This window comes from Lissotriton vulgaris, chromosome 3_1 (genome assembly GCF_964263255.1).
Source record: "Lissotriton vulgaris chromosome 3_1, aLisVul1.2, whole genome shotgun sequence".
Taxonomy (NCBI): Eukaryota; Metazoa; Chordata; class Amphibia; order Caudata; family Salamandridae; genus Lissotriton; species Lissotriton vulgaris.
Window position 1 is genome coordinate 1418557212 of NC_141689.1, and position 12942 is coordinate 1418570153.

The following is a 12942-nucleotide window of genomic DNA, read 5'->3' on the forward strand; positions in this document are numbered from 1 at the left end:
CACTTGCCTGCTCACCGGCATACTGACACCAAATGGAAACTTGAGGATCATCGACTATAAATATCTCCACCAAATGTACTATACGCCTCAGTGGCTACACAGATACGGGTTAAGAGACGACTCCAACTGTGTTAGGTGCAGACAAGAGAACGCAGACTTCATGCATTTAGCATGGCACTGTCGCCCTGTGGCGGGATTCTGGGAGCAGGTGGTACAGGCCCTGAATGACATGCTTGGGGCATCAATCGAATGTAAGGCCAAGGTCTGTTTGTTGGGTATAGTACCGCAACTAAGAGCGCAAAGGAGTAAATTCTGTGTGATAGCACTTTTAATGGCGAAACGAAGGGTATCTTTACATTGGAATAGTAAAATGGGGCCGAAGATGAAAAACTGTCTGGAAGATTTAACATATTGCCGAGACACACTAGCCACTTATGAGGAAGAATTGCAGATTGGATCACACCCTAGGGACTATTGGATGTATTTACGGAATTTTTTGCTAGCGCAAGCACCAGTACAAGGCGAATAAAATAGATAAGGATGATCGCGAAATAGTAAATGGAGATGGGTATGGATAGACAATTTGAAATGGGGGGGGAGAATGCTGTGACACAGTGACCAAAGTTAAAGGGGTTTTCTTTTTTGTTTAGTTGTTTCACTATATTTACCAATAAAAATACAAAATGTAAGAACATAAGCATAATTGGATGCGTATACGGCACTGTTCTGTTTTACACATGCTTCTTCATGCAACACCGCCGGTCCTAACGATGTCGGCTGATGGGCTGTGTTTGACAATCAACACATTTTATAAAATTGTACCAGTATGTAGCCGGCCTGTCATGGTTGTAGGCGTAGAAAGTGTATTTTACTTGTATGAAAAGTGCAATAAACATCTTACACCAAAAAAAAAAGGTACCAAATGATGAAATAAGAGGTTGTTTTCTGAATAGTATTTGATATCGCACTTCTGCATTTCTGAACACTGCAAATAACAGATTTTGTTATTACCATATTTAATGGCACTCTATAGAATAACTCAATTAGGATAGCCTGCTGGGTTGTTCGAGCCAAATGTCAAACCCGTACTCTGTGGATTTCAGAAGATGTCAGCAACAAAATATAACTCAACTGATGCATCTTTTATCCTCAAAAGATGGACATAAATAATATCTGATTGCATCTGCGTTTTCTGGGAATTAGTTAAAATATATTAAAATAGTGCTTGCTGAAGGAAGGATGGCATCATTAAATGCAGTGAATGTCTATAAAAAAAACCATTGGATTTTGCATAAAAAAGGCTGTCACAGTGACCCTCTTCATCCAGGATTTGAATGTATGTGCATAATTGTAATAGTTAAAAACAAAAAACACATGTTAACTCACAGGTTTTCCATTGGTCTAAGTTTTAACAGTTTTATCTAGTTTCAAATAATACAGTGGGGATTTCTTGCTGCATTGTATTTGCTCCTCACTCTTGAAAGTGGTTCTCAGTGTCTTGCACAGTACCATCACCACACTAGCCTTAACTGCTAACGCAATACTTGAGTATTTTGTATTTATACAGTATTTATTTCTGATTTGAGACATGACAATATATAACCTATACAGAGACCTTTCTTTAGAGAAAAAGTGCCATGTAAATTGTAGCCAGGAAGACACAATTAAAATAACTCTCGGGAAATTATTTAAAAAAATGTGTACAATCTAGAAGGCTATTGAGTAAACAAATGAATAAATAAAATAGATCTGCTTTTTTAAAACAATGTTTTGATTTATAGTATAAATGTGAGTGAATGTAATTATTCTACATTTGATACATCTGATTTTTTTGTATAGCAACCCACCGTCTCCCGTACCCTTTGATATCACACCAGTGCAGAGCGATAAGTATGATACGAAGTCCATCTCCAGTGACAGGCTACCCGAAGCCTACTTCACCACTGTGTCTGATGTCGAGCATTGCCAGGAGTTGATGCACAACTATCAGGTTGAAGAATTTGAGCCAGTGAGTTCTCTTGCTTTGTTGTTTTTCTGCACAAAAAGAAATGTGTATTGTTAAATGGGTATTATCAATTGACCCTTCCTTGAACTATTCCATACACCCGATAAAGACACTGAAATTGTATAAAAATTACAACCATCTGTGTCTTTGGTGAGGTTCTCTTCATCAACCGTAAAGAAAGCAGTCTACTCAAGCACCTTTTTTATTCATGGCATGCACTCACCTGGTCCCAACCGCAGCGATGACACTGGAGTTGGTGCTGTACCTCCCATCCCTCTCAGGAAAACACAAGATCCAGGGACGAAACTCCCAAATCACGCACTGTCCTGAGGGGGAAGGGACAAAAAATAAGAAAAGAGAGATTTGCCGTACTTGGTCTGTTTTTCAGCGATGAACACTGCATAGCAGGATGTGTCACTTCTGTGTTGGCAAAGGTAGGGATGTATGGTTTTGTTAAGATGCAATACACTTGAAGCAACAAGAAAAGGCATTTCCTTTGGTACACTAGCAGGTCTTCTTATACTGTGCCATTGCATTAACTTTAGTAACATTTACTTACATGCTTCTTCTACATTACTGCATGAAAGTAGGATAAACCAATTCATTGACAGGAATCTCAGAAAGCTTTGGGATGAATTCATAATACTGATTAGAGCCTCTGACGCTTCCAGGATAAAACTCAGAACATGGGTTGGAGTTACTGGCACACCCAAGGTCACACTTAAAACATGAGTTGGAGCTTCTGGCACTCCCAAGGTTACACTTGAAGCATAGATTGGATTTTCGGCACTGCCAAGGTCAGACTCTAAATATGGATTGGATTTTCTGGCCCTCCCAAGCTTACACTTGAAATAGCGATTGTAGTGTGGCACTCCCAAGGTATACTAGGAACACTGATCTTGGTACAAAGATCACACATGAATCAACCGCTCCGAGGAGAATTCTCAAAGCATTACTGTTCATCTGAGAAATGCAGAGCAAAGTCTCTAGTCTTTGTGTAAACACGGTTCAAATCCAAGGTTGTAGGAAGGGTCCAGAGTAAGAACAATCAAGGTGAACTGGAGGGAAGCCACTTGAAGACAAATCTATATTCTTGAAGACACTGACACTCCGGCCTGCTTACCACTATTAAAGGATAGTGCTAACATAACTGTTCACACTCATAGAATTTTAGTCTTTAATTCATGAGCTAGGTTGCTTGAGGTGTGAATAATTCAAGTTCTCACTTTTTATAGAACATTGAAATGCTTAGGGAACAACTGGGCCATGGATGTTCATAACCACTTGGAAGATCAGGCAGTTTAAAATTTATAAACTACAGCAGTGTGCTGTCTGGAGGGTACTATTATATCACATTATGCAGCCTTCCTCAATATCATAATACAATGCAATAACCAGTGCCAGTCTGTGGAGCCTTATTGAAATTCATTACATTGACTGAGATTGAAAACACTCTGCAACTGATCGAGATGTATTCAAACCACAGTGGGCTGTAAATAAGCCTTTCTATTGCTGATCTTTGCTATTTAGGCTGCAGAGGGAATGTCAAATTAGAAAGAAGGAAACTTAAACAGAAACATGTTAACTTCACTCTATGGATGAAAGGAGACAATCAGTAACAGTGAATGTGATAGAGCTGTAGACACTGTCTTTACTGCCTCTTGATCACCTTAAAAACATTGATTCTTTCAACATAGTGAAACCTATATAACACAAACTCAATACCCATTAGCACAAAACTGTTGCTATGGAGGCCTTAATTTCTACCTGACTGACCCCTCTGAAGTTGGATAGATATTTTTTTGTATTCTGAAATGCAAGATCAGATAACAAACTATTAAGCTTTGTCCAATAAAGTCTACTTTTTGTTTGCAATTATACGAACATGGTAATGTTATGCATCTGATGATGCTAGGACTTCCTTTGGACTTAAACAGTGTGCAAAGTCACTGATCTAACAGATATAGTAAGTAAGTAAGTATTGGACTTATAAAGCGTGAACTAAGCCCAAGGGCGTTAAGGCGCTAATGCAACTAAGAGGAGGCAACGGACTAGACAACATGCTCATACTGAAGTATTTGAGAAAAGCCAGGTTTTTAAGCTCCTACGGAAGATGGAGTGACAAGGTGAACCAGAAAGCTCTTCCGAGAGGGAGTTCCACAGCCTTGCCGCAGTCAGCAAGAACGCTCTACCTCCCACCTATATTTTCTAAACTTGGGAAGGGCTAACAGGTTTTTATTAGAGGAGTGAAAAGGTCTGCTAGGGACATATCGCTGAAACATAGACTTGATGCCCTCAGGACCTAAGCCATAGTAGGCCTTATGAATCAAGCAGAGGGACTTGAAAAGGATCCTTTGATCAAGAGGCAACTAGTGCAGTGACCTGATTGCTGCTGTGACTGGATGAAATTTGGGGAGATTCATCGACAGCCTAGCCGCAGCCCTCTGCACCAAATGCAGACGTTGCACAAGACCCTTGTTAATGCCCAAATATAGGGCATTTCAATAGTCCAGTCTAGACGTTACCAGTGCTACCACAGCCTGCTTGCATGCTTCAAAGGAAAGAAAGTGAGCAATTTTTCGAAGGACCCTAATAATGCCAAAATAGGTGGAGATGGTCCTACTATCCTGGTGCTCCATGGAAAGAGAATTGTCAACAATGACACCCAGATTTTTTACCATGAGAAACCTGACTGGGGCTAGGGGCTGGGGCTAGGCTGGCAGGCCACCAGTCAGTAGACCAGATGTCCTGATTACCACCGAGGATCACTACCTCTGTCTTGTCTCCGTTTAATTTCATGTAATTTTCCACCATCCAGGAGGAAAGGGCCTGCATGCAGAGCCTGAAGTTAAGGGCAGAATCCCTGATGTTATGGGATGTGGAGACCATAATTTGGGTGTCGTCTGCATAGGACAGCACCTCAAATCCAAATAATCTAACAACTAGTGCCAGGGGGCAACATAAATGTTAAAAAGTGTTGGGCTCAGGGAAAAGCCCTAAGGCACACCACAATACAAGGATTTAGAAGCTGAGTTGATAGGGCCAAATTTCACGGTTTGGCCCTATCACTGAGAAAAGAAGAAAGAAGCCTCAAAGCCAAGCCTCCGATCCCTATCTCCCTGAGGCGTTGAACCATCCTTTGGGGAGACAGAATATCAAAGGCAGTGGTGAGGGCAAGGAGAACGAGCAAAGTTGTATGCCCTTCATCCACTTTAGTACGGATGTTATTGAAGACGCTGGTGAGTGCAGTTTCCGTACTGTGATGGCTACTAAATCTGTGCTGAGAAGCATCAAGCAAAGAATAATCCTTAAGATCAGTACTAAGATGGGCGTTTGGATGAGTCTCCAGCATCTTAGCAGGGACCGCAGGAGAGAGATCGGTCGATAGTTTTTCAATTCTCCCGGGTCCAAGGAAGGCTTTTTTAGCAATGGCTTCACTAAAGCCGTCTTCCATAAGGTGGGGTACAACCCTTCAGAAATGGCTATATTGAGAACAGCCGTAAGGTGTGGACAAATGACTTTGCGGGCGATTTTTAACGCCTTAAGGGGACAGAGACCAAGGGAGAGCCCGATTTGACTAAATCTAGGAGGTGATCAGTCTCCTCCGAAACATGAGAAGCCTAGAAGAATCCTCCAATGGAAAAGCATCGCTAGAATGGAGGACGATTTGAACAGAAGAGCCAACCCTATTGTTGGATGCTTCCAACAGCAAATAGATGTCTGTGATCTTTGATAAGAAAAAATCTGATAATTTATTGCAGAACTCTTGAGAGAATTCAGAGGTGTCTGCCACATGAGGAGAGATGAGGGAGTTAATTATTTGAACAGATCCCTAGAAGATTTCAAGGACCCTGTGATCTTTGAATAGTATTTTCCTTTTTTCTCCGTGATGGCTGCCTTATAATCTTTAGGGGCACTGTTTATGCAATTTCCTGCCTGATGGCACTAGATTAGCATGCCAACGCCTCTACTGTCTGCGGCAGTCCTGTCTCATTTTTCTGAGTCTTTCCGTAAACCAGGGGGTGAAGTTTTTTTTTCTTGCTGAATAGTGTCGTGAGAACTCAGCAGCTACAAGATTAACATCCAGAGACCTAGCTAGTTCAAAGTCTTTAAAAAAGTTCAAAAACAAAAGTTCGCTAATGAGGCTCAGAATCCTCTTTTCCTCTACCTTTCTGGGACCAAGAGAAGGCAACCCTGATGTCAACAGACTAAAGTCAAAGGGGAGGGCGAAATGGTCAGACCAGCCAGGGGGGATATGCCCCGCACTGTGAGTGGCACTCCTAGCCAGCTGAGAGAATTCATAAACCCTCATAGTTTCTACTAAATTTTGAGTGTCCTTGCAGTGCGTGTTATCTAAGTGAAAGTTAAAATCTCCCAGAAGGGTAGATAATTTGCTTTAAGGGTCACATCTTTTCTCAAACTGCAGCACACAGATACACCACATTTTTGCACATTTAAAATTACTACCTTAAAATTGTTTGTTTTAGTTAAACAGCTTAAAGTACAAAGGGATTTTATTTTTATTTTTGAAGGTTTTATATAGCGCGAACATGACCCTTGTGGGTATCAGAGCTCTTTACAAGGAAGTTAGTTGAACAAAAAAACACTGTCAAAGTAATGACCTACGATACAGGTAGAGGTAGAGACAGAGATAGATATAATGATATTGTGAATTTAGTCATGAGAAGAAATGTTGCCTCTTTTCTGAAAGAGGCAGTAGAGGGATTCAGTCTGGTTTCTGGGGGTGGTGCATTCCAAATCCTTGGAGCGATTCCAGAAAAGGCGCGATTATATGTTTTCTTTATGGCAAAGCTTTGAGGTTTCAGAAGAAGATTGCTGGCGCTCCTGGAAAATTTGTTGCCGCATGAGAGCTCCAGTTTCTGAGCCAGATACCTTGGAGTGTTGTGATATAGGGCTTTGTGAGTCATACAGACGATATTTAGTTGAATTCTTGCTTTGAAAGGTAGCCACTTGCAGGCTCTTTTGGAACTTGTGATGAGCCTGGCCGCTGCGTTGATTGATGCTCTTAGAGGGGCGGTTGTAGATCTGGGGAGACCACAGAGGGTTGCACCACCATATTAAAGTCTTGGGATTACTAGTGCTTGGACTGCCAGTTTGAAGTCCTTTGCGGGAAGGAAGGGTTTTCATTTTCTCAAGGTGTTAATCTGAAAGTTTGCTCCTTTTGCTGTGGCACTGATGTGATTCTGCATGTTTAGATTTCTGTCCAGAGTTACTCCCAGCAATTTTGCTTAGTCAATGAAAAGAGGGTGGCAGTTGAGCGCTGTTAGTTGTTTGAGCCATTCTTGTATGATGGATGATTGGTTAGGTGGAGGGATTAGTAGGAATTCCATTTTGAGGATGTTTAGCTTGAGGTGGTTTTTGGTCAATCAGGACTGAGGTTTTTGTAGTGTTAGATTGAGAGATTTGATGTCTTCCAGAGATGTTATCTTTAAATATAGTTGTGTATAATCTGCGTACATGTGATAAAAGATATTTGATGAGCTCAGGATATCAGTGAGCGGCTCCATGAATAGGTTGAACAGTGTAGGTGAGAGGAAAGAGCCCTGCGGGACTCCTAATGTGAATGGAATGGCCATGGACAGGGATTGATTGACCTTGAAACTTTGGAATCTACTTTTTAGGAAAGAGGTGAACCTATTTAGTACTGACCCTGATAAGCCCATTCTATATATCAGGAGGTCCAGGAGATTATTGTGTTTGACGGTGACAAAAGCCAAAGATAAGTCAAGCAGGAGTGGCAGACAGGCTTCGTTCTGGTCTAGGATTTTTTGTGCGTCATCTACTATGTGGGTCATAGCCTATTCAGTACTATGTCCTGCACGATAGCCAGATTGGTATTGATTGAGCAGGTTGAAGTGGGCGATGTGGTTGTCCAACTGAATGAGCACACATTTTCCTAAGAGGTTAGCCAGAGTTGGGATGTTGGAAATTGGGTGGTAATTATTTAAGTCTGTGGGGTCCGCTGTAGGTTTCTTTAGGAATGATTCCTTGGAGTAGAGAGGCATTGATAATCTTTGTCCAAAGTAGTAGTAGCAGCGGTATGAAGTCTTTTAGGTAATTTGCGGGAAGAGGCTCTGAGACGTGGTTGAAGGGGTTCAAGGACGTGAGCGCTTTTAGTATAACTTCTTCACAGTAAGTTGTGAAGGAGGACCATGTAGCCTAGTTTTTGAGGGCGAACTTAGATGTGAAAGTGATTGGGGTTGCTGGAGTGGGAAATTAAGGGGGTCATTACGATGACGGGCGGACTTAATCCGCCCGCCATCCTATCGGGACTAGGGACTGCCCGCCATAAGGGCCGGGGTCCCGTGGGTGGAATTAGGATGCGGCCGCCATCCTGCATTTATAACATTGTGGCAGACGGTTCTCTCTGCACCGCCCGCCACAATGCCATAAATGCATGTATGTATGCATGTGCATACACAATGCGGTGGGCACCGCGCTGTGCCTACCGCATTGTATATGCAAATGCATGGGGGTACCACAGGTACCCCCCCGTGTGCACCCCCCACCCCTCCTTCACATTGGGGGCCCGCAGGGGGCCCCCAAAGGGAAGACCGCATGCGATGCCACCACAGAAAGGCACCTGCCCAGGCCCATCATAATATGGCTGGCTGTGTCTAATAGGCACCTCCACCATATTATTCCTTTTCGGACTTGCCGTCCGCCGAGGTCCTCCCCGCCATACTAATATGGCAGGTGGGGGGAAACGAGCGTGGATGTCGGGTGGATTGCCCCCGCCAGGCTGGCGGTGGCTACCGGGGGCAATCGCCCAACATCATAATGGGGCCCTAAGTGTCCTTCTGAGTGTCAGTCTGAGCTACCAAGGCATTAAGTGGGTCCGTCTTCAAATATTCCGTCTTCTTCATGAAGAAGGAGGCAAATTTTTTGCAGCTGGGTGGTGCGCATTGTCCAGCTTGTGGGGGGGGGGGGGGGGGGGGGAGGGGGAGGGGTGATTAGCCAATAGATTGAAATTTGTCTAGCTCAAAAAGTTTTTGGGGTCCATTCTTGGCTTGGTCTAGCTGATTTTTGAAAAAGCTTGTTTTTGAATGTCTGATCTTTTTATAATAGGAGTTTCTGGTGGCTCAAAGCAGTTTGAGGTGGTTAGGGAATGGTGCTGATCTCCATCACCGTTCAACTAGTCTTAGGGCTCGTCTGTCCTCATTGAGTCTACCATGATACCAGGGTTTTGAGTTTTTCGTGGATAGCCTCTTCAGTTGTAATGGAGCGGTTGTGTCTAAGATCGTGGGCATGAAGTTAAAGTAGTGGTTTGTCAAAGCTTGAACATCAGATAGGTCTTCTGGGGAGAGCAGGAGGTTGACACTGGCGGAGGTCCGTGTTGGCCTTTTTTAGGTTCCTCTTCCATATTTTAGGTCTTGTAGGTTGAGCTGAGCATTATGTTACTGATTCCTTGATTTAGAAAGTGATGGAATAATGATCAGACCAATCACAGTGGAGGATCGTGCCAAGCTGAATGACCTCTGCATTGGCAACCACCAAATCAAGGATTGAGCCTTTGTCATCTGTAGGGCAGTTGCAGATTTGGATATAGTCAAGGTCCGAGAGGAAAGTTTTGAGGCTATTTACTGCAGGGTCATTAAGGTCATTCCAATGGAGATTGAGATCTCCAAGGAATATTTGGGTATTTTGTTGTCCAGTATTTGTAGTCACGATATCCATGAATTGTTCGATGAAAGTGGTGTTGTCACCTGGGGGGTGGTAGAATGTGTGCAGTGAACAGATTGGTTTGTTATCACTTGTGATATCTAAACAGAGGTATTCACATGAAGATAAAACCGGTGAATGTACGCGTTTCACTGAGAGTCTGTTCTGGTGAATGCTGGCAATACCGCCTTCAGGTCTATCTAGTCTGGTGATGTCATGGTAGGGAGGGAACCAGTATGTGGAGGATAGGCATGGATGATTCATTAAACCATGTTTCAGTAAAAATTAGGAGGTCAGTTTCGTGAGTGAGTATAAGTTCAGCTATGTCAGCTGCGTGTTTTGAAGCCAATCTACAATTTAGTAATATACATTTGAGACATGGCTTGCTGGTGGTTGGAGGTTCCTGTGACAGCAGGATTTGCATAAGATTCTCTAAGGTTGTACCTCTAGTTTTGTGATTAGGGGTTCTGTGTGTATTGGAGTGGATGGTTTGGATGGAGGAGTGTCTATTTAGATCGTTCGAGTACTCTGTATTCTGGCTGGGATGAAGGAGATCATAAGAGAGAAGAAAGGAGTGTATATCCTTGGATGACAGAGGATTCTTCCTTTGGTCCGGTTGTGGCATTGGGGTAAGGAACTGTTCTCCTTCTTGGGGGCGGATGAGTTGAGGATCATAATTGCAACTGGTATGGGTATGGGGGGCTGTTACTGTGTAGGTTCCTATTTGCATATTCAGAGTGTTGTCTGATCTTAGGTTAATGCAAAATCAGGTCCCCTAGCATTTGTAGGTCATCTTTAACTTGTGTAAGTGAAAGTAAAATTTCATCTAGTCAAGGGTCTGTTGTGGGTGATGTGCTTTTTGTTTGGTCTGGGGATTGGGAAGGGGTGGATGAGCGAGGGATGGGGCTTGGAGAGTAACATAGTTTCCATAGTGAGATCTACCTGTACAGCTATTCGGACAGGGGGGTGAGGTAGCCAAAGACAGAGAGGTATGTACCGGGTGGGTGTGTGGCTGGGTTAGGGATATGGGAGTATTCCTGATATTATGGGGCTGATTGTAAGAGATGTTACTTGATTGGGTCATAGGTGTAGGTAGGGTGATGTAGGAGTAAGAGGGGTGGTTCTCATATCCTAGGGTATCTGCTGGCGCAGGGATGGAAGTATAAAAATATTGGCTCATAAGAGGTGAATGCCTTGAAGGGGATTCAGGAGTGGTATTGGGGGGCGTTGTGGAATTAGGAGTGCCTGGGGAGGAAGGATAGGGTCTGAGGACTATATCCTTGATGAGAGAAAAGATGTTATCACGTAAGATTAGATTGCAGTCTGATGATTGCATGAGGTTAATCCCATTAGGATAAATGGTGATTGTTGCTGCGGCTCTGTAGAATGGTGAAGGGATGATGGAGATCTTTAGACCGTGTGCTGTTTTCCTAAACGAGGAAACCGAGAACAGGGTGCAAAATGCTTTCCTCCATTGGGCTCTTCTTTTTGTGTTAAAAATTATGTCATTAGTTATAAACCCCTTGTTTGTAGAGAAGTAGGAATCTAAGATAAGGGTCTCAGGGTGTGTTCTTAGCAGAGTATGTTTAAAGCATTTGCCTGCTTTTTTTGAGAGGTCAGGTGGGTACTTAATGGTGTATGTATGTTGTCCTCTGCGCTCCATTGTGAAGCTGACGCTTCTCTGTAGGGATAGAGAGGTAGGGGGAGTGTGCGAGAGGGGTGATGTCAGGGGTTGGGTGGGAGGAGTTCTAAGCGGAAGTGCGTTTTGGCCGGTAAAGGGGCCAGTCCTGTGTAAGCAGGGATGTGATAATGTAAAATGCTGTGATAGGGAGGGAGGTGATGAGAGGGGGGAGATGAGAACGGGCGGTCATGACAGGTGGTGAGGGCAAAAGGGGAGCCACTGACAAGGCTAGGTCGGTATAGGCACAACAATGGTGTAGGAACTGGTTAGTAAAGATAGGGCTAGGTAAGACTCTCACCTCTGTACCTGAGAGCGTGAGCACTGTTGGATGTTGTCTGTTTCTGCTCGGGAATAACCTATTCCCAATGACAATGAGGTCAGTCTAAGATGGCTGCCTGATTTTCAGGAGATATCTTGAGCTCAGAGAGGTAGTACTATCGCTCTTTCTATCAATGAGACAGCTTTGGGGCGAAGTCCAATGTCCCTCTCTATATGCGATGTGATGTAATTGCTCCTTCCTTCATTTCTAAGATGAGTTGTGAGGTGAAGTCCTCTGCCTCTTTCCGTCTTTTTCAGTGTGGAGTGAGTAGCCCTATTTCTATTAGTGTCAGAATGAGTGCTATTTTGCGAGCAAAGGGGATCTGGTGTAAGTCCTCGTTCAAAATTCCAAAATAGGTTCTCTGTAATACACCCTTGAGCCGGTAGAAATGCAGTAGAATTGTTGATCATGCGGGGGTGGCCAACCAGCAAGCGGAGTCTTGGGCAGAAAGATAAAAATAAATAAAGTAGCCCTCCCACAATTCTTCGAACTCTGCCCTCATCCTTAGTGAGCTTGAGGCCGAAGTGGGACCTGGTCTGAATGAGTGAGGATCCCTAATGGATCTTTTTCCTAGTTACTTGATATAGCTTCATCTTTGGTGGTTGGAGTTTGTGAGGAAAGGACTCTCTTGGCACACTTACAATTCATAAAGGAATGTAGGCAAGACTCCTTTTATTCTGAAATCTTGAAGCAGGTTAATAGTGTGGACATGTAGCATTGGAATTAATATTGGAACGAACTTTGCTATAACAATGCAGTCAAAACTGTTTATAGTGTATTTATGACAAAATCTACAAATTAAAATACTGTCACCTTCATCTGAATGTTCTTTGCTGGAAATCTTTGACCCTGCCTCCTAGATACCATACAAACACCAACACTCATCCCTAACTTGTTTTTGAACATATATAGGAGAGTCTTGAAGCAACAGAAACAATACTGTTTTCTGTGTTCTAACATTATGACAAATCATTTACTGACTTTTCCTTCCCACACCTTTTTGAATATCTTGCTTTCACCATGACTGCAGCTGGTAAGAAACAAGCTAAAGGTTCAGATTTTGTTTCATGGCCTGCATGGCCAGGGACTTTGATTGAAATATTGGCATTATATTTGATAAGTTATTCTTACCTGTTGTTCTATTTTATTAAAAAAGAAACTAAAAGATTTCCTATGCCTTTACACTGAAAGTTATTTAAGGAGACAAAGGTCTGCATTTTGGAATGGGAGAAAGAGGTAAGAATGTGGCAGTTG

General features: G+C 43.0%; 1 protein-coding gene across 9 annotated transcripts in view; it reads left to right on the top strand.

The window, feature by feature from the left end:
• PTPN13 (protein tyrosine phosphatase non-receptor type 13) overlaps nt 1-12942 on the top strand; it is a 981974-nt gene that overhangs the window by 759251 nt on the left and 209781 nt on the right. For all 9 annotated transcript variants that reach the window (XM_086961883.1, XM_086961888.1, XM_086961886.1 and 6 more), the window contains one exon: nt 1840-2008. In XM_086961883.1, coding sequence (XP_086818009.1) covers nt 1840-2008 — 169 coding nt within the window. The remainder of the gene's footprint in view (nt 1-1839; nt 2009-12942) is intronic.